This window comes from Gekko japonicus, unplaced genomic scaffold, assembly GCF_001447785.1.
Source record: "Gekko japonicus isolate JY-2015 unplaced genomic scaffold, Gekko_japonicus_V1.1 scaffold1799, whole genome shotgun sequence".
NCBI classification, from domain to species: domain Eukaryota; kingdom Metazoa; phylum Chordata; class Lepidosauria; order Squamata; family Gekkonidae; genus Gekko; species Gekko japonicus.
Genome location: NW_015162004.1, coordinates 293,857 through 316,362, shown reverse-complemented (window position 1 = coordinate 316,362; position 22,506 = coordinate 293,857). Strand labels below are relative to the sequence as shown.

General features: G+C 45.3%; 1 protein-coding gene across 1 annotated transcript in view; it reads right to left on the bottom strand.

Annotated features, from left to right (window-relative positions):
• The window catches only part of EHMT2 (euchromatic histone-lysine N-methyltransferase 2), a 51,701-nt gene that overhangs the window by 27,531 nt on the left and 1,664 nt on the right, over positions 1-22,506 (bottom strand). Inside the window, 10 exon segments of the mRNA XM_015405457.1 lie at positions 1,114-1,259; positions 4,693-4,794; positions 6,243-6,357; positions 7,825-7,887; positions 9,468-9,611; positions 11,404-11,504; positions 11,680-11,752; positions 13,697-13,989; positions 14,839-15,078; positions 15,210-15,273. Of these exon segments, the coding sequence (XP_015260943.1) occupies positions 1,114-1,259; positions 4,693-4,794; positions 6,243-6,357; positions 7,825-7,887; positions 9,468-9,611; positions 11,404-11,504; positions 11,680-11,752; positions 13,697-13,989; positions 14,839-15,078; positions 15,210-15,273 (1,341 nt within the window).

Genomic DNA, 22,506 nt, shown 5'->3' with positions numbered 1-22,506 from the left:
CTCTGACATGCTTGTTTCCAATGCAGAGGTAATACTACACAATGAAAGGCACTGAATTGTGCAACCCCCCACCTGCCGTCTGAATTCATACACTCCAGACACAGGCTTGCCATTCAGTAAGAATTACTAAGGCTTCTGCTCCCCCGCAGGCTCTTGAAATGATCTACAACCAGAACTTGGCAAGCTTCACAGGGAAGGAGTTATCTAATGGAGGCATCGCCACCAAAACTGCCCTGTTACTGGTAGCCACCCACCAGGCTTCTCTGACATTCAAATACCACAGCGGCACTTCACTTGAGGACTCAAGCATATAGAAGGGACTCATAAAGGAGAAGTCCCTGCTTTAAGGTGCCATCGAGCAACACCTGTGGCACAGGCAGAAGTCCAGTTGAAACAACGTCAAAACTGTTAGCCACAAGGTATAGATAGGGGCTCTGGGGCAAGTGATGCTCTGTCTTCTTGGTGCTTGGGGGGGGGGTCAACAGTGGGAGGGCTTCTAATGTCCTGGCCCCACTGGTGGACCTCCTGATGGCACCTGGTATTTCTGGCCACTGTGTGACACAGAGTGTTGGACTGGATGGGTCTTTGGCCTGATCCAACATTGGCATCTCTTATGTTCTCATGGGTAGCCTGTCTATTGATGAACAAAAGTTAGGAGCCATAGCCTCCTGACACTCTTTGTTGGAAAAATAGGCAAAAATACTTAAATACTCAGAGGTTTGTAATGGATCTTTGCTTCACTGGAGAGGAGGCATTTCTTTCTATGTAAAAATCTTTATTTTCTAAGGGAAGGGTTCACAGGGAAATCTACAAAATAACAAAGGCTTTATCTCTAGAGCTTTACAGACTGACCACACGGTCTCACAACAACAACGGAGATTCTCTTTCTTCTTGACCCCTAAGAAGGAAGTCACCTGATTACATTAACCAATGACGTTTGTAAACAGACTTCAGTTTCACAGGCTTTGACTGAATTGGCTCTGTGCCAGATTTCCTTCCCGGTCAGGCTAAACCAATAGCCCACAAGGTATACAGATTAACCCCATAATGACTGGGATTTAGACCTTGCAACTCACATATTTCCAACACTCTTAAACCTCCCTGCCTCCTTACCTCCCCGTCGGCGCTTTCCGTTGCCATGCACTGATTTCCGGCCTGCTGGCTAAGGCGTTCGATGCTTGGGGCTTCCATGCGGCAGGAGCAGAGGGGCAGCTCCTCAAAGCGCTCCGTCTCCAGCGAACTGGTCTCATTGGACACCCCTGTCAAGGAGGAAGAGGGAGGAAACAGAGTGGGGCCCAGAAATGGCTGTTCGCAACTGAAGAACAAACACACTGTCAGATTATAAATGTAGAGGCACAAGTGCAGAGATAAGTTTATATTTGTAAAGTTAGGTTACACCAGCAGACAATTTGAAGATTCAAGCATGAGAGATGTGGGCGTGTACTGTGGGGCTCTGTCAATCTTATCTGTGGGAGACAACTTGAAGTCTGATTGGCTGTCACGTCTGTCTTGGTCGTACACTGAGATTCTGAGAGTGACAGTTATTTTGCTACTCACTGTCAGTTGGTGTTTCTGAGAGTTTAACTGTAATAGCTCTATGTTGGTCTGTTTAAATAATAACTCAAGATATATACAAGCTGTTATTTAAGTATTCACCAGTAAATAGTTAGATAAACACCATTTAAACTTGACCGTGTTTGGTGTGATTCATTGGGTGCGTTCAGACGGGGCGTTTCAGCCGGCATAAACTGTACCGGTTGGAACCGGTGCAGTTTATGCCGGCTGAAACGCGATCACACTTACCTCCCTCACAGCGGAGCCCATTGCTGTATGCCCGTTCACATGCTGCGGGCGTCGGCGGTTTGTCGGCGTTTTTTTTTTTAAACTCAGTTTGCGCATGTGCATAGGCAGCCATTCACAGAATGACGATCTTCGCACATGCGCAAAAAACCTCGTCCCCAAAAGCATGCCCTGAAGAGAGGACTTACCTTTAAAGTTTAAAGACCAAACTGGCCTCCCTGGGGTCCTGGACTCCTCTAAAACCTTAAACTAAGGACCTTTTCTTTTTTTTTAAACAAACGCCAGGGCAAAGCTTCACCCAAGCGCATATCACCGACCTAAAAAAAAAATGGCCGGCAAAAAGTGGAAGCCTCGGGCTTCCAAACGGAAGTGGCTAGACACCTGTGGAGAGCGATCAGACGGGGGTAAACCGATTACAACCGTTGTACTCAGGATACCACCACTTGGGGACCTAGTGACAGAGTATAACGGTTTAAAGGGCTTTGCAACGGTTACGGACGGAAGGCAGATGTTCTACGTGTGAACGCCGGTAAGTTCACCGATTGCAACCGGCACCTATTACGTTGCAAATGCCCCGTTTTGAGTCTTCCACAAAACAAAGAAACATTAACAAATATTTTTAACACATACAAGCCTTGGCCTCTCTGGCCTGAGACGTACCCTGTGGTAACCAACTTTATCTCCCTCAGTGCTACACCACATCCTTTTTCTTTTTCATAAGACCTTTTCCATTAACAATATAACAATTGATGTTATATTGATTGACAGTTTTAATGGAATTTTAATGTATTTTTATATATGTTGTTAGCCGTCCTGAGCCTGCCGAATGACGAGGAGGGCGGGATATAAATGTAAATATAAATAAATAAATCTTCCAGTTGTGGCCTGAGACAAAAAAACCCCAGAAAGTACTCCCTCATGTGGTAGAACGATGGCTTGGATGCACTGGAGCATTTTCCCACAGATGGAAGAGCTTCTGCTCTGAGAGCTTGGCTTTCTCAGCTCCGCCTCTCCCATGCAGCCCAAAACGTCCCCTGAAACCCTGCTCCTGGACATCAGGGGATCCCAAGAAACAGCATTCCAGTCAGCATTTTTGGCTGCAGTGGCAAGTTGGAGGCAAGACGGTGGCACTCTGCAAGCAGAAACCTGACAAAATATTCCCGTGGATCCAAGCCTATTACAATAATGTCCCTGTCCACCAAGTATGGTCTTCGGGCACCCATCTGCTGGCTACCCCACCACTTAAGGTGGCCCGTCAGGCATTGAGCAAAGCCTGGGCCTTTTTGGTCATGGCTCCAGCTCTGTGGAATGGGCCCCTGAAGAGGTGACAGGAGCTTTTCCTTGGAGATCTTCAGAAGGCACTGCAAGGCCTGCCTGTTTGCCAGGGCTTTGGAGGGTGGGTTGAACAGCAGGCATCTTTTGAGGGCAGGGGGAGGGGGAGGAGAGATTTGGGTGCTCTTATACTCTGGTTTTAACTGGAGATGCTTTTTCCAATGATTACTGCAAGCTGACTTAAACCACAAGGAAAGGCAAGGTATAAATGTTTCCATAAATAAAGAAAATTATATAATTGAAAGCTGCCTTGAACCACAAGGAAAGGCAGGGTAGAAATGTTTTAATAAATTAATAAAATTGTATCACTGACAATATATTGCTTTTAAAGTAAAGGTTCCCTTGCTCGAAAGGCAGTCGAGTCCGACTCTAGGGTTGCGGCGCTCATCTCCGTTTCAAAGCCGAAGAGCCAGCGCTGTCCGAAGACGTTTCCGTGGTCATGTGGCCAGCATGACTAAACACCAAGGCACACGGAACGCTGTTACCTTCCCACCGAAGTGGTACCTATTTATCTACTTGCAATTTCTTGCTTTCGAACTGCTAGGTTGGCAGGAGCTGGAACTAGAGACGGGAGCTCACTCCGTCATGCGGCACACTCGGGTCTCGAACTGCTGAACTACTGACCTTCCACAGCCTGCAGTTCAGCGTCTTAACCACAGGATCCTCAAAACCTGCTTCACTTTTTTATGTTGTTTTTCTTTTTGCCTGTTTCCCCAGGGGTAACCCCTATGCTTGTGTTTTGTTTTTCTAACTCCAACTAAAACAAGAAACACAAGTCCGGTAATAAGACACTGTTTTTGTGTGTGCATGCATGCATGCGTGTATTAAGCGCCATCAAGTCACATCTGACTTATGATGGCCCTATAAATTAATGACCATTAGAACACAAGAGAAGCCATGTTGGATCGGGGCAATGGCCCATCCAGTCCAACGCTCTGTGTCACACAGTGGCCATCAGGAGGTCTACCAGTGGGGCCAGAACTTCAGAAGCCCCCCCACTGTGCCCCCCCCCAAGCACCAAGAATACACACCACCAAAATGTCTTGGTTTTAAAATGCAGTAATTGTTATAGTTCAGAGCAAATTGAGGAAGGTATGTGACATGGCTTCTAAAGAACATGAATCTATCACCCAGAGGCCTATATTGGAAAGCAAAGATGGCACCAGACGACACAAGATAGGGCAACGTAGGGCAACATAAGGCATTTGTTCCATGGAAAACTTTCCAAGGCCCCATCATCAGTAGGCAATTGTGATACATACCCATGACGTTTTGTCCTCCATTATCTGTGGGGACTCTGACCTGACCTGGGAGAGAGCTTATTTCCGCCCCCACTTCCCAACCTTGTTCCCAGAACAAACAGAGGCTCCTTAAATCAAGGTAAAGTCATTGTAACCTCCCCAGAGTGGAGGACGAAACAAGAGCCTCTTAATTTGCTCACACCCAAGTTGAAAGGTGGGCCAAGATTTGAAACAAGACCACTTGGAATTCAATCCACCGGATCCCTCTGGCTGTCCTAGTGCCATGTCATGGTGGCTACAGGAGGGAAAGCACACTCACCTGCATTGTTGGGGGAGAGTGTCCCCTCGTTCGGCAGCTCCAGACAACCCAGGGGCACCTCTGTGTACTCGCTCTGTGTGGCTGAAGGGCCACCATTCAGTCCTGGAGAAGAGAAATCCACATTCAGGGATAGACCCCAACACTGGCCAGGCAGATTGCTTTTTACTTCTTTACACTAGATCCTGCTGGCAATTCATCCAGTTTGCAGATTGTACTGGAGCATTTCATGCTCCCGAATAATTTGACGTTGTCCACCAACTTGTTTACCTCACAGTTTGACCTTACCTCTGGATACTTTATATAGCACTGGGCCCCTAATAATCTTGGAAGAACCCTTCTGTTTACCGCACACATCCAGCTGTGAAAACCAGCCCTGCCTTTTGCTTTCAGTTTATTGATACCGCAATGGACCTACGTTCATCATTAAAACAGCCTTTTTCTACCAGCACCATTTGGTTCAGGCAACACTCCGAACACCAGTTTGGAGAATACTGAAAAAGCTCACATGCCTCCCGTTCTTTCCACATGTTTTCTGCTTCAGCAAAGTACAGTTAATGCCCTAATCAGCAAACTGTGGTTAGCCCTTTCCCTCCCAAACACAGGGTTTGAAGCTAGTTTTTTATTCTAATTCTGAAGAAAAGCACTACAGATTTTGACATCTTGCCAACCTACAGTTAACATAAGAAACAGGGAGGGAAGCTGTACACGAAGGGGACGGGGGAGAGCCTGCGACTTGTAACTGATGTTCCAAACTATGTCTTAAATCAATTGTCCCCAACGTGATGCCCACCAACTGATTTTCCTGGTCCCCATTTCCTTTTTCCACAAAACATCTCTTCCATAAAGCAGAAGGCTAGCCCTGGCATTCTTCCCTCTCACTGGAGCAGGCAACGCTTCAGAGGAAACTGAGGCATCTCCTTTGCATTTATAGGGAGCACCATTTAGAAACCACCGCTTCCACCTTGCAACCCCCACCCCACTCCCCCAAAAAGCTCTGTGATTTCCTATAGGCCCCAACGGCAGCCATTTTATAGTGGCAATGACTCTTGATTCTATTTGGTTTTAATCTGTAATGTTTTGATTATGATTTGTAAGCTTCCTTGCCCTGACCTGGATGGCCCAGGTTAGTCTGATCTTGGCAGACCTTGGAAGCTAAGCAGGGTTGGGCCTGGGTTAGTACTTGGATGTGTCGCTATGCAGAGGCAAGCACTGGCAAATCCGCCTCTGGCCATCTCTTGCCTTGAAAACCCTTCTGGATTGCCATATGTCGGCTGTGATGATGGTACTTTCCATCACTAAGCTGTCTTGAGCCCAGAGGAAAGGTAAGGTGTATATATAAACGTTTCTCTTTATAAAAACTTTGGCGCATATGACAGGAGTTCTAGACTCCCCTCACCATGAACAGGCTACTTTTGTTCGTGAAATAATTTCTTTTCCATGGGGGAAGCATTCAACATTGGTTCACAGGCAACATTTGCATTAGGGCCTTAAATATTCTCAAGCCTCCTTCATGGCTTCCCCCCACCCCCTTCTTAGTCCCGGTCAGTCACCTCTGGTGTCCTTGGGGTGTGGCTCTTTACGCTTGCGTTTATGGGATGGCTTCACCCAGGGGCTGTCATTCCGCCAGCGCTTCCTGGCCTTTCGCCTGGAGCTGGAGGCGACACTCTGGGACAGCAAGAACAAACAGGTGAGGAAAAAGTGAAAAAACAGCTTCCTCAAGACATTTTGTTCCTACCACACACAGGAAATCAGTCCTTAAGGGAAGACTCAATACATTAATATTATTTCCTCTCAGAACACAGCTTACTTCCTGTGAGTGACAGAGAGAGATTGAGATCTTTTCCTCAAAGAAGCAGGGATATTCAATTCAATTCAATTTATTACGGGTCTCTGTGACCGAAGTCTTGACCAGAAGAGAATGCAAAAGGGGTAAAAAGGTACATAAAATTGACATAAAATATGACAAAATACATAGTCACAATCAGTAAACATATAAAACCCAGGCATGGCCCAGAGAATAAAAACCTAACTACACTTGGGGTGGAGCCAACTAACTAAATCCTCCAAAATTGAAAAACGGTGTAGATGTTTGCAAAGGTGATAAAGTTTTCAATGTTTCTTGAGAGCAGCAACCTTAGCCAGGAACCGCGCCACGTTAGCTGTTATCAGTCCATCGACATTTGAATCAGATAACAATACTGAAAGCACCCAGGGTTGCGGGGGAAGATTCATCTTTGTGAGAATAGGAATGGTATATATCTCTCTATCTTGAGTCCAATGGGGACAGAAGCAGGGATATAAAAATCCAGGTGCCCAGTAAGCACATAAGGAGAACTTTGCTGAATTGGACCAAAGGCCCACCTAAGCCAGGTATCTTGTTTCTGGCATGCTATTGGGACGCCCATAAGGAGGGAATGAAGGCAACTATTTCCCCTGCTTTTTGCCTCAGCGAATGGCATATGCAGGAACCTGGGACCTCTCATAACCGAAATAAGGACCATAAGACCAGCTGCCACTGTTGTCCAAACACACTGACTGAACTGGCAACTGTACTCAACTCAGAGACGATTATTTCCAAGAAAGCCTGAACCAGGATACTTCTTCATGAACTGCTGAAAGGAAGGTTGGTGGTGGTCCTGGTGGGGAGACCTGAATACGTCTGCAAGAACAGGTACCTTCTCCTTGTTCGAATGCTCGGGACCATCCAAACTGGCTCCTAGAAAACTTCACCAGCTCTTGTCTTACGCAACATTTTTTGGCACCCCAAGTCAGGATGTATACCCAACTTGTGACCTCTACAGCTAAGATGCAGCTTGAGTGTATTTTGAAAACTTGCATTTGCAACAGGTTAGGAAACATCTTTTAAGCAATGGCCATGAAGTGGCAGAAGGAGCAGGGCAGTTTATAGAATGAAAGCAAGGGATCTGAACACGCAAAGTGATAGGGGACAGAGAAAAGAGGATAGATAAATGTGTGTTTAAAATATTTTTTTTTAAAAATAGATCTTGGGGGGGATCACAGTATGAAAAGAGGAGCAAAAATGTAATTGAACCCCCCCCCCAAGAAAGAAATTAAGACTAAGCAACAAAAAAGGATGGGGGGGGGGAATGAGAGAGCTGAGCTGCAACTCACCCTGTCAGAGAGGTTACCCGATTCTTCATCGTCCTCATCTTCATCCTCATCATCATCTTCCTCCTCCTCCTCTTCTTCCTCCTCCTCCTCCTCCTCTTCACTCATATGCTCTTCTGCAGCATCTGCATCAGACTGAAATGCAAAAAAATAATAATAATAAAAAAGAGGAAGTGCCGGGTGAAAATATCTGCTTTTAGCAGGGGGTGTAAATGCTATCAGGAGGTGTGGAAGCACTTACAAGGTCCCACATGATAGGCTCAGGCTCCACAAATCCACATTAGTAATAACCACAACTGGGAAAACCAGCAGAGTTTTCAGGGCAAATACTCTGGAAAGAAGAGGAGCCACCCACTTGTGTCTAAAAGCCACAGAAAACCAATATAACATTTACACTGAAATTCCACAAGACCTCCAAAAAACCTCCACCGACTGGGTGTCACTGCAGAGCTTGCTTCCCAAGTCTCTTTTTATTTTTTTGAAGCAAGTTTTAATAGTCCTTAAGAGCAAAAGAAGAGCTCTGCTGGATCAGACAAGTGGTCCATCGAACTCCTGTTGTGTGCAGTGGCTAACCAGTTGCCCTGGAAGGCCAACAAAAAGAACACAGAGGCAGGGCCTTCCCCTGATGTTGCCTCTAGGCACTGGTATTCAGAGGATTACAGCTCCTGAACATGAAGGATCCCTTTAGCCACCATGGCTAGTAGTCGGTGTCAGACCTGTTCTCCAAAAATCGCTCTAACCCTCTTTTAAAACCATCTATGCTTGTGGCCGCTACAATCTCCACTGAACATGAATTCCACAATATGGTTATCCATTAAGTACTATTTCCTTTTGTCCATCCTGAACCTTATTACCCAACTACTGGGTGGGAATTTAGGCTGGAAAAATTTGGGCAACGCCTGGCAGAATCTTATGACGCGGGTCACAGAGTATGATTTCATGGGCTCGTCTGCAGTGACCATACCTAGTTCCTTGCTTACGCACACAAACATTACGTGGAATAAATTATACAAACCTGGGCAAAGAGATATTTGAATCTGGGTCTCCACGACCCCAGTCTTGACACTCCAACCGCTACACTATACTGGCTCCAGGTTGGGATGAGGGGAGAGCTATTGCCGACTGGGGTTATTGGTTTGCCAGGGCTTTTTTTTTATTATTTTTTAAGAGGGAAATGAAGTTTTCAATCCGTATACTGAAAACTGATGAACTTTAAAACATTTTTAAAGCATTTTGTCAAAGGGGTTCTGGAACGCTTGTTCCGGCACATTCCCCCAGAAAAAAAGCCCTGGGCCTATCTGCTGTAATAACTTCTGACATTTTTAATTTTCAGTGTATACACTGGTTATATAGTTTAGTTTTTGTTTGAGGCATCCGGGGGAGCTGCCTTTGGATGGAAAGGCAGGTTATAAAGTGTTAAGGGGTTAATAATGTATGCTATGTAATATAATAATAATAACAACAACAATAACAACAATAACAACAACAACAACAACAATAATAATCCCTGAGCCTGCCTTGGCGGGGAAGGTGGGGTACAAATCAAATCAAATCAATCAATCAATCAATGTTGTTAATTGGGTTAGTTACCCTTTTGTCCCTTGGTCCTACCAAAACCTGCTCTTAAGAAGCCTTCTTAGGCATACCTTGCTGTCCGAGTCAACATGGCCATCCACAGAATAGCTGTCATAGTAGAGGCTGAAGTCATCCCCCACTTCTGTCTCCCACTCCTGAGTTCTCTCCTCCTGTGAGGCTGTGGCGGGAGCAGCCATCTCTTCCGTCACTGTGATCTGGAAAGAAGTATGAGTGGATTGGACACTCACTCCTACTGATAGTTGTGTACCCACCGGGGTGGTAAGACCCACAGCACGCTTCCCACTTCTGGCTCAGGGAGGGAGCTCAGTGGGGAGGGGATGTGATGGGATGTCTGCCCTCCAACGCCACCGTTTCCTTCAGGAGAACCTATCCCTGTAGTCTGAAGATCAGATGGAACTCCAGGAAAACTCCAAGCCCCTGCTAGAGGTTGGTAACTAACTCACAGTCTTCTCCACATTCCACGCTTTCACGTGACAGACTATATCCCTGCTTCAGTTTGGTGGATCATCTAAACAGACAATGTACTCTGTCCAGCTCAGGAGACTTTTTCTCAGTTCACTCCTTTTCTCTTAAAACACTGTTTTGTACATTTCCTTTCCATTCACACCTTTCCTCTTCTTTAACCCGCCCTCCTTCTCCCTGTGGCCATTCCCTGGTACAAAATTCCCTCACAGCCAGAGGCTCGGCTCTTTTCTACTTTCTCTGTCTCTCCTCTCATGTAACTCTTCACATACAAGTATCACCGAACATGACCATTGCACTGTTCCTGTGCCTGAGTACCTTTTCAATTCCTGTACCCCTATAGTAAAGGTAAAGGTTTCCCTTGCTCGAAAGCCAGTCAAATCCGACTCTAGGGTTGCGGTGCTCATCTCCGTTTCCAAGCTGAAGAGCCAGCGCTGTCCGAAGACATTTCCGTGGTCATGTGGCCGGCATGACTAAACGCCAAGGCGCACGGAACACTGTTACCTTCCCACCGAAGCAGTACCTATTTATCTACTTGCAATTTCTTGCTTTCAAACTGCTAGGTTGGCAGGAGCTGGGGCCAGAGACGGGAGCTCACTCCGTCATGCGGCACTCGGGTATCAAACTCCCAAACTACTGACCTTCCAGCCTGCAGTTCAGCGTCTTAACCACTTGAGCCACATTTCCCTCAGAAAATTCTAAACATTACCTTGGTTGTTTCGTAGATACTGGAAGCCTATTGGAGGCACTTTGAACTTTCCTTGCCCAAAGAGCCCTCAGTCACATGTTCTGCTCCCCCACAATGGGCAAGTTGTCAGTCTTTCAAGCTACCCAGGCTGTGGAAGTGGGAACAGGTTCCCTCCCAGCACTGAGTTTAAATCCCCCAAACTGGTTCTGGGTGAGTGTCCCAGACCCAAATTAGAGAGTCCACGGCAATACATGTGAAAGGGACGTGATAACAGATTAGTTCTTCTGTGCAAGACAATGCAGGGCCGACATGCTGAGGTGACGGAATGGGCTGCCCTCTTTGAATATTTCTTATCACTAAAAATTCCCCACAAGTAGAGTAGTTCCGCCCCTTCATTTTGTATTAAGCCTTTTTAAAAAAACCACAGGGAGTTTAACATCGGGGAGCGTTCAAACCAATGCTCCCTCTAAGCTGTGGAGTCTTGTGAGCAAAAATTCTACTTTGTGAGCTACTGGCCTTAAAGTTGTGAGCGAGCGATTTGGCTACTGCACAAATTAGTTTGCTCTGGAGCCATCCTTCCTGAGCGAAGACAAAAATGAGTGATCGGAGGCTAAAAAACTGTGAGCTAGCTCACACTAACTCAGCTTAGAGGGAACACCTGTTCCAATAAGTGACTCCAAAATATAAAACAACCATTTATAGCTCTGTGACCCATTCCTCCAGCCTCATTCTGCTGTGTACAGTGAACAGTCGTAATCATAACAGAACACTGACTGAATCTTTTTAAAATATTCTTGAAAATTTAAAGAAAACTTAAATCTAGGACAGCGGTGTACCTCAGTGGTGGCTCTGGGACTTGACCGGTGGAGAGAGAGAGGCATTCTCTTGTGCATCGCGTCGGTCATGTAGTCGTACTTCCGGCGCTTGGCAGGTTCTTCTATGGAAGATGGGAGAAAAATGTCAGGAATATGAAGACAAAATTTCAACAGGGTTCTCACGATACTGCACACACACACCCCAGTCTTAACAGCACAATCCCCCTCCTATCTCAGGCCAAATGTCTCCACAGTTTAGCTGCCACCCTTTGATTCCAAACTGATTCCAAACTCTACCTGGCTCTTCGATGCTCCTCAGGTCATCCGGGACTCGGAAGTGCAGCATTTCAGAAACTCTCTTCTCAGGGACCTTGAGACACAGGGGAAAAGGATGGTTATGCCCTCATTATCTTCCTTGGCCCCACTGTATAGGACTGACTGATTTGAGTCAGTTGACAACATGACTTGAATCACCACGCCAAAAGAGATTTATATCTTTAAATCAAGGCCCAAACTAATTTACACACGAACAAGATGACATACTAACGCCTTGAAGTAATAATTAAGACATATTGTCTGCAACTAAGCAGATATGACCATGATCATGCAGACCACAGGCTGTCTGCTCTATACAATTTTAGATCTGCTTATGACAGCAACTGTGGAAATGAGAATTTCTGTTCCATCTCTCTGTGTTCATGAAACACCATCAAGCAAGATCACCTAACTAAAAGATTAAGTACCTGGAACATTCTAGAAGTACAGGCTAGTAGTTACTGTCAGAATAGTGTTTTTCTGAGATAAAAATGGCCACACTGATTGGCTTACAAAGTTTACATATTTAGAACATGGCCAGCAATAAAGGTAGATTCTGAATGGGATGTCTGGTTATTTTTAAGGGACACTTAATATATTAAGTTTTAAAAGAACAACATGTCCAGTGCAAAATCTCATAGTTCCTTGGGAAATTTTAAAATCCGAACTTTGAATACATTAATATCCTAGCTCTTCTAGTTGGAAAAGAAAATGTGGCCTCTTACACACAGCTTATGAATACTAAAGAGGCAGTATAGCTGGTGAGTGAACTTCCCTCAAGACGGCTCCCCCCCCCAAACTCTTGTGCCCCCAAGTCACTGAGTTTTTCTGAACCTGTTAAATGACTAAGTATTACTTCCTGTAGAGAGAATCAGAGACATGAAGGCCTAGAAAAATTTCAGAGTTTTTTTTAAAAAAATAACGTTCTACCCAGAAGAATCCCCACCCTCAATTTCTACAAAAAGAAAAATTAGAAATTTTGGGAGCCATTGAAAAATACTCCTATGAAGTTATTTTCTGTTTTGGAATGAGTGAAACTGTTCTTAGAGCAAGGTTTTACTGAACCATAATTTGGAGGCTTCTGGTGAATTCTGAACCTGTTAAATTACTAAGTATTGCTTCGTGTAGAGAGAATTAGAGACATGAAGGCCTAGAAAAATTTCAGAGTTTTTTTTAAAAAAATAACGTTCTACCCAGAAGAATCCCCACCCTCAATTTCTACAAAAAGAAAAATTAGAAATTTTGGGAGCCATTGAAAAATACTCCTATGAAGTTATTTTCTGTTTTGGAATGAGTGAAACTGTTCTTAGAGCAAGGTTTTACTGAAGAAAAATGCTTTTTAAGAACTTCTCAGATAGCAAAGCTCTGTACTTTGGTAGTGTTTGGGACTTGTAGCTCTTTTTCCTGCACTGGGTATACTTAGGGCTGCCAAGCCGCAGCGGGGGATCCGTGTGTCTTCACAGGATCCTTGCCATAGAGGACGGCGATACGCGTTGCACCGCCGTCGCCAGGATGTGACGCTACATGTCGCTCTGGCAACGGGGCTGTTTGGTGATTCATAAATAGGTCAAATAGTACAATATGCCAACAATGTTTAGAGCCATTTTGTAGTAGCTCTTTTGTCGCTGTGCCCATGCTGTGTCAGAATTCCAAAGGTGCAACTGTGCCCAGAATTCCAAAGGTGCCCACTGGCTCAAAAACTTGAGGGACCGCTGTAGTAGACAATACTGACCTTAATGAACCTATGGTTTGAGTCTGTAAAAGACAAGTTTACATGTTTGTCACCCACTGAAAAAGGAAGACACTGAGGGCTCAAAAGGAAGAGGGCGCATGCAGGCCTGAGGCTTGTTCAGATGTATCACCTCACATGAACACAGCCACAAAGGATAACCTATTTGTATGAAACAGGCAGGACATCCAAACACTATACAAAAACTTCACACCATCTCGAAATACTGTATTTTTCCAGTGGGAGCTTTTCCGGTGCCAGCAGGCCTACCTGCCCGGTGTTGGGCTTAGACATGGTTTTCCGGGCCCGGTGAACCTTGGGCTTGGCCTCCTCAGCTGCTGGGGCTGGAGTCTGAGCTGGAGCAGGCGGTGGAGCCGGTGGTGAAGCTTCGGTGGAGGGAGTCGCAGCATCCCCAGGCAACCGTGACCCAGGCATACTCAGCAGGCGCATAGCTAGACTCTGAACAGACGTGGGGGATTTGCTGGCCCCAGTGAGGGACATCTTTGCTCGGCTGGGCCCACCTGCTTTGCTAGGGGACGATGGGAAAGTTTTGGCTGCATGGCCTAAAGAGAAGACAGGAAACATCATCACAGACCTCAACTGCACCTGCAAACCACCATCATTTCTATTGTGTAGATTAGCTACATAAGTAGAAAGAGAGGCATAAGAATGTCATACTTTGAGGAGACCCAGGTTCAAATCCCTACATAGCCACAAAACTCACTGGGGCACCATTTGCTAATCTTATAGTGTTGGATCTGAACACCTTTTCTTTTTTTTTTGGATTCTCTACTCTGACCCCAAGAAAGGAGGAAGGTCCTACTTAAGGGTGAGGGACTGTCAGAACCCACAGCCAACAACGAAGTACACGCATTCAGAAATGGTAATACTTTTATTGCAGAGCTATAGATGCAGTAACATGAGCACTGTTAAGAATGGCGGCGGCCCCATGGGCATAATAGGATATAGGGAATTCATATGCACACACCCCACAACACTGGCCAATTAGGCACCCTCCCGCGCGCGGGATAAAGTGTGGAGACCGTTAGGTAGCTAAAGCTGAGAACCAACACTCTCCCACGGCACTTAGGAAAAACCCAGACAATACAACTCCCTCCTGCACATCTAGATAAGCATTTCGGTGCAAAGCAGAAAAAGCACAGAAAGGAATGCAGTAGCAATTAACCAGACACAGACCAAGCTTCCCAACCCCCATGGCAGCGTAGCTGACAGGGACAAAGTGGACAAAACCAAAAGCACATTGGAAGGGGGCTCATAGCAACTGGCGGTGACAAGCTGTTAGAACTGCTACAGTCACTGGGAGGCTTCCCATCCCATACAGCATTCTTGTGTCACACACGCACATACACAAATTCAAGTCTGTGGTCCCCACTCCACCCCTGCAATCTTACCCGGCAGACCTTTATTCCCTGGACTGGGACTGGCGTTTGAACCGGCCGAGACAGCCCCCAACTCAGGTGACATCCCACCAGCTTCTTTACCACAGCTGGTCATCTGTATTCGCGCTCCATCATCACAATTTCTGCCAGTGGTCGGTAGACTATCTCCTGTTCCTCCCAAACTGGTTTTGGTCTTCCGGGGAGACAAGGATCCTGAGGAGGGATCGGAACTCTCTCTCAAAGGGATAACACCTGAAAAAAAGACACGTTCATACACACAATACTGTAGGATTACTGCTCTAGCAAGTTTTACATCTTAGGAGAAAGACAGAGGGAAACAGAATCCGTCTCATTTCCAATCCTAGATTTCCATCAGTGCCTACCTGTGTCATCTGCTCCCACTTCCACCAGCGACGTTGCCCCCGGGGCTCCCCGAGACGGCTCACCCTGAGAGGGCAAAGCAAACACATTCAATTTTTATTGTCCAGTGGTGTTTTATGTTCCCATCTATGGATTAATCCTCTTTATCACTGTGCTGACCTAGCACTGCCAACTCTGGGTTTGGAAATACTTGGAGACTTGAGGGAGGAGCCTGGGAGAGCGAAGTTTAGGAAAGGGAGGGACCTGTATAAGGTAAAATGCCAAAGCAGCCATTTTCTCCAACAGAAGTGGGATAAATGTTTCAAACGAACAATTTATATAGTCTGGAGATCAGCTGAAATTCTGGGAGATCTCCAGCCCCCACCTGGAGACTGGCAACCCTATGCTGCCTGCATGCCACTAGCTGAAAGCACGTATTTCATTTTTATTTCATCTTTCCACCAAGTAGCTCAGGGCCATTTACATGGGCACTTCTGTCTTCCATTTTTATCCTCACAACAACCCTGTGAAGTAGATAAAAGCTTGAGAGAGAATGACTGGCCCAAGGTCACCTGAGAAGTTTCACAAATTTGAACCCAGAGCTCCCCAGTTCTAGGTCGACACCCTAACTACTATTTAATACTGTTGTGTCAGATACACATTAGTGAGCCAGACGGCTCCCCTGATTACTTTGGAGGGGAAAGTCATTTGCAAAGGGATAGCCATGTTAGTCTGTCATAGCAAAACAGAACGAAAGGCCAGTGACACGTTAAACTCCAACAATATTTATTTCAAAATGAGCTTACATGAGTCATGGCCTATTTCATGAGATAGAAATGTGAAGGAAAACTGTACATGGAAATCTTATGATTTTCTTTCACACATCTATCTGACAAAGTGGACTGCAACTCATAAAAGCTCATACTGAAATAAATGTCAATCTTTAAGGTGCCATCGGACTTTTGTTTTATTTGGGGGGTGAGAAAGCCTAGCCCCTTTCATTGCAGAGAAACATCTCTCTCTTTATACCTCCCCTGTGAATGTAGCTAAAGACTCAACCATTCTAAAAATTAGTCACAGACACCACCAAAATAATGTAGCTGAAAATACCAGTCACTTGTTCCTACAACACAACAGGTGTTACCTCAGAATAACCATCCAAAGTTAACTAATTCTAAGGATTGATCCATACCTATAGGTCCATCACTCAGGTTGCAATAGTAAGAATACTAACAAAATTTGTGGTACAGTAGGCGTTTTTGTGAGTCACTGCTCACTTCTTCAAATACAGTTTTATCTGAAGAAGCGAGCAGTGACTCACAAAAGCTCCTACCCCTGCCATAAGTTTTGTTAGTATTTAAGGTGCTACTGGACTCTTGCTCTTTTCTACTAAGTTGGCTACCCATCTTTTGCTGGGCATAAGCCCAACTGAACAAAATGGGACTTAATTTTGAGGAGACCTGTTTAGGCCTGCTCCCCCAGTGGACTGTAGCCAGTTGTGCAAGCAAACTCACAAATGTTACTAGTCCACAAACAAACAAAACATATTACTAGCCTATAACCTGTCCACACATGCCCCAATGCTAATCACTTGTGGAACACTCGATGGCCTTGAAAAACCAACTCCCTCCTCATTTACTGAACACTTCCCTGCTGTGTCACCTGCAGGCAAGAATTATTTACCGCAAGGGAGTACACAGGTGGTTATTAGTCGCCTGGCTGCAACATCAAACAACGACTTGTGTGTGTGAACGGATCAGCACAGACAGGACACCCCAGGTGTATGTGTCTCCTCATAGCAGCCTAAACACAAAGTTTTTCAATGCAGTTTGCGAAATTCAGTTGCCAACCCTCAAAGCGTACACTGAGCAGTGACTCACAAAAGCTCCTACCCCTGCCATAAGTTTTGTTAGTATTTAAGGTGCTACTGGACTCTTGCTCTTTTCTACTAAGTTGGCTACCCATCTACTAAGTTGGCTACCCAACAGACTAAGTTGGCTACCCATCTTTTGCTGGGCGTAAGCCCAACTGAACAAGATGGGACTTCATTCTGAGGAGACCTGTTTAGGCCTGCTCCCTCAGTGGACTGTAGCCAGTTTTGCAAGCAAACTCACAAATGTTACTAGTCCACAAACAAACAAAACATATTACTAGCCTATAACCTGTCCACACATGCCCCAATGCTAATCACTGGTGGAACACTCGATGGCCTTGAAAAACCAACTCCCTCCTCATTTACTGAACACTTCCCTGCCGTGTCACCTGCAGGCAAGAATTATTTACCACAAGGGAGTACACAGGTGGTTATTAGTCGCCTGGCTGCAACATCAAACAACGACTTGCATGTGTGAACGGATCAGCACAGACAGGAGGACACCCCAGGTGTATGTGTCTCCTCATAGCAGCCTAAACACAAAGTTTTTCAATGCAGTTTGCGAAATTCAGTTGCCAACCCTCAAAGCGTACACTAAGTACCTTTCAAGAAGCCCCCGAATGAACATTCATGCCTAAACCAACCTTGAACGTTACAGCCCAATCCTATATACATTCCCTCAGAAATACAGCTGCTTAGAATTGTAGCTTTCGTTGTTTAAAGAAGCAGAAGCCCTACACAAAGTCTACAATTCCCTTTCAGAAGAGGCCTGATTGTCTTACATTTTTAGGAGGTTACAAAACAAAGGTTGAGTCCAGGGGCACCTTTAAGACCAACAAAGTGTAATACTGGAGATAAGCTTTCGTGTGCATGGACACGTCTTCAAGTATCTGAAGAAGTGTGCATGCACAGAAAAGCTTACGCCCAGAATTAAATGTTGTCAGCCTTAAAGGTGCCACTGGACTCATGCTTTGTTTGGCTGCTTCAGGCCTACACAGCTACCCACCTGAATCTATTTTTAGGAGGTAAATGAGAGACATCTTACAAACTACTTCAGCTCATAAAGGTAAAGGTAAATGTTCCCTTGCTCGAAAGCCAGTCAAATCCGACTCCAGGGTTGCGGTGCTCATCTCCGTTTCAAAGCTGAAGAGCCAGTGCTGTCCGAAGACACTTCTGTGGTCATGTGGCCGGCATGACTAAACACCAAGGCGCACGGAACGCTGTTACCTTCCCACCGAAGTGGTACCTATTTATCTACTTGCAATTTCTTGCTTTCGAACTGCTAGGTTGGCAGGAGACTTCAGCTCATACGGCATCCTAAAAAGGCAGCTGTTCACGACACACAGCCCAGAATAAGACTTGTTTCATTTAGAAGACGTGCCTGCCATCTCTCCACCTGCTTGAGGCAGCTCAAAAAGTAAAAGCAAGACAGCAAAACCATAAAAACAACGTGAATCACCAATACTTCAAAGACACAAGGCTATTCAAGGTAGACTATAACCTGAATTCCTGCACTCTAATGTCTACATGATTTATTAAACTATCTCTTATCGTCTGAAAAGTCACAATTTTTACTATATTCCTACAGCTAGATACATGTTTGAAAACATAGATGTAATAATGTATTGATGTATAGATTACACTGTTGCTTGTACTCTAAAATTCATGTTAAATTTGAAGTGTTTTTATCAGTTATTAATACTTGTATGCAATATTACTACTTCAATAAAAAAAGTTTGGGGGGAAAAAAAGACACAAGGCAACATTCAGCAGCCTGTAACAACATTCATGAAATAACTCTCAGGTTAGAAGCAGGCAATTAAAACCAACTTTTAAAAGAGAGAACCCCTTAGTTAAAAGTCTCGGTAAAACAAAACATTTTTAGCCTAACACCTAAAGAACAGTTTAGTACAGAGGTCCCCAACACAGTGCCTGTGGGCACTCTTGTCAACTCCTTTTTTTTGGTGTTCAAGTGTTTTTAGAAAGTGAGTGGAGCTTCTGATTTGCCCATGAAGACCTGACCGGCTACGCAGACTAAAATGATATTGTTTTGGCAACAGCTGCTAGCACAATAATTTTTTTAAAATTCTCTTTCACCCCTCTTCCCCAGAGTATTTTGTAATTACTCCTCTTCTCCCCTCCTCTTGGGCTTCTTCTGTGTGTGTGGCTCTCCCTCCTGCGGCAGCCATTTTGTGGTCATATCAGAATTCCAAAAGTGTCCACAGGCCGAAAGATGTTGGGAACTCCAGGTATCGAAGATGGCAAGTCTCAAAACGGAGCACATCCAAAGACAAAGTGCTACCACAGTAAACAAAACCCCCCTCATCAGTAGGCACAGAAGCACAGAGAACAGGACTTGGAAGCAGTAAGAGTTGAGTCCAGTAGTACCCTAGAAACTAACAAGAGCAACGGGGCTTGAATCTAACTGTTTTACTGCAGACCTACACGGCTACCCTTGGAAACAGAACTCGGAAATAGAATCTCAACTACCAGACTGGTCAGACAACCCTTCAAGTTGACCAAGAACTGAAACCCCATCCCTTTAGAGACATCCCAACACTGTTAAGTCCCATCCTGTCCGACCTGTGCTACTTCTCCGGAATTTTCCAACACCATTTCAAACCATCACCCAGCCAAGAAAGACAGGGTTTAATCAACCCTTCCCCCCCACCCTACACAGCTGAATAAGCCTCACCCACTTCTATATATTCTCAGCAAAGCAGTATGCCTTTCTTTTCGGCAGAAAAATAGACATGGTGGGTACTAATTTGTTTACATTAACCTTTATATTGCATTATTTTTTCCGGCAAGGGGCTCAAGTTGTATATATAGGCTTCTTAGGAAGTCTCTTGTCTGGGTATGGTCCAGATGCAGACTTGCTCAGATTGAACAAGTTTCTTACGCCTCTGTGGGCCTACACTGTGGGTGTACCTTAACTATCTATGCAAGTCCCTTTCAAAAGAGGTCTAGTTTCTTACATTTCTCAGCAGGCAAATAAGAAAGATCTTCCTTTAAGAAAACAACAGCAAACAACATCTAAGGTTATGCAATAACCATGGGATTCTACAGAGGTCCAAGTCAGTAGAAGTTCTAATTTCTTATATCTCCTGGTTTTTAAGGCCATTTGAATGGATGAGTCTGTCTGATCGGCTGCTCTGAGTCCAAAAAAGCTACAAACTCCATAAACAAGATCTTTGGGCGGAGACTTCAGATGTGTAATCTGGCCCTAAAAACACTTTGTGTGGGGGCAATACGGAGAAGGGTGACGAACTCCACCATCTTGTTAGATTCAGGTGGGGTAGCCATGTTGGTCTGAAGCAACAGAACAAAGCTTGGGAAGGATAACTGAGTGATGAGTAAAGCTATCTTGTGGCTCTTCCCAGATTTTTTTTTTTTTAAAAAAAACCTCTTTCCCCTCTCACTGTGGAGGGAGGGCAGGCTTAAGCCTGTCTTTTAAAAAAAAACCAAAAAAAAAAAACCTGGCACCTAAAATAATTTAGGGAAGCCCACTTCCAATTGATGAACCGGAGCAAGGGGAAAAGTTTAAATATCCTTCCCTTTGCTATGGCCCTGATCGAGCCTGGAGGGTCCTTCAACAGCCTCTTGAGGCCAAAGGACACCTCTGCCATTCTACCATCACGGGTAGTCCAGCCATCAATTTCCTAGCAGTTTATGCATCTCTACCTCCTTTAGGAAACTTGGCAAGGGGCTGAGTGAGGAACAGCCCAATCCTATGCAGTAAGGTAGTGATACCCACTCAGTGGCTCAGGAGTCACACGTTGCTCTTCTGAGTGCCACTTCACAGCATGGCACCTGCCCCATTTTTCAGGAAAGCAGGCAAGGCTATTGGCCTGTGGTTGGCAAGAGGTTCCTACTCAGCATAGAGAAATGTTCTATAACCACTCCCGTCTCATAACACGAGGGTTCCAGCTGAAGGCAATTCTTCACATAGGGAGGTCCTTATCTTTCAACATCTGGCCTCATAACAAGTTCTGGAGAACTTGTGTGCAGCTTTATGTCGTAAGTCTGCCTTGCAAGGCCTTCCTCTCACTCCAGATACCCAAGGGCTGTCTGACAGGGGTAAGGAGAGAGAAGCCCACATGTACAGAGGTGGTAGTGGGACGTGCCCTCAAGTTGCAGCCAACGTATGGAGACCCCAGAAGGGTTTTCGAGGCCAGAGATGGAACAGATGTGGTTTGCCAATGCCAGCCTCTGCGTCGCGACCCATGCAAGTACCAACCTGGCTTGAACCCGCTTGGTTTCCAAAATCAGGCTAGCCTGGTACTCAGAGGTACCCTGGCAGTTTGAAATATTATACTAATCATTTTAATATTTATATTGTACGGGAGGGAAGATGGCATGGTATAGCTCAATCTCATCAGACCTCAGAAGCTAAGCAGGGTTGGTTCTTGGAAGGGAGACCACCAAGGAAGACTCTGCAGAGGAAAGCAATGGCAGATCACCTCTGTTTCTCACTTGCCTCGAAAGCCCCTTGCTGGGGTCACTGTAACTCAGCTGCAACTTGACAGCACTGTACACATACATCTTATCGTATGTGTGTCTGGTGGTATTGCACACAGGGTTTACAGTAGTTGCGTGGCGTTTTGGTTGATGGGAATTGAGAATGTGGCTCTCTGTGAGCCAGCAGAGTAACAGTGCAGTAAAGGGTGCCTAATCCTACGGAAATCAATGAAAACAAGTTAAATTAAGAAGATCCCCATAACCTCTTCTTGAGAGTGGGTGGATTAATTTCCAACAAAGATAATAAGGATAGTTGGATGATATGATTGTACAGTAGCTCCTCTTTCAAATAAAACTACAATTTACCTACTGTCTTAACTTTATTAAAACATGCACACCCAGTCTTTCCACCTCATCCAGGTATCTAGGTAAGAACATAAGAAGAGCCCTGCTGGATCAGACCAGTGGTCCATCTAGTCCAGCACCTTGTCTCACACAGTGGGCAACCCGTTCCTCTGGAGGTCCAACGACAGGGCACAGAGGCTGAGGCCTTCCCCTGACGTTGCCTCCTGGCACTGGGATTCAGAGGTTGACTGCCTCTGAGTGTGAAGTCACCATGGCTAGTAGCCACCGACAGACCTATCCTCTATCTAATCTCCTTTTAAAGCTGTGGCCATCACTACATACTCTGGCAGCAAATTCTACATTTCAATTACTCTCTGTCCGTCCTGAACCTACTGCACATCAGTAGGTTCCCTTCACTGGATGTCCTCGAGTTCTAGTATTTTGGCAGAAGGAGAAAAAGTTCTCTTTGTCAACTCTCTCCACCCCATACATAATTTTATAAACCTCTATGTTCCCCCTCAGCTGTCTCTTTTCTAAACTGAAAAGTCCCAGACTTTTCAGCCTTCCTTCATAGGGAAGGTGCTCCAACCCCCAAATCATCTTGGTTGCCCTCCTCTGCCCTTTTTCCAGCTCTGCAATGT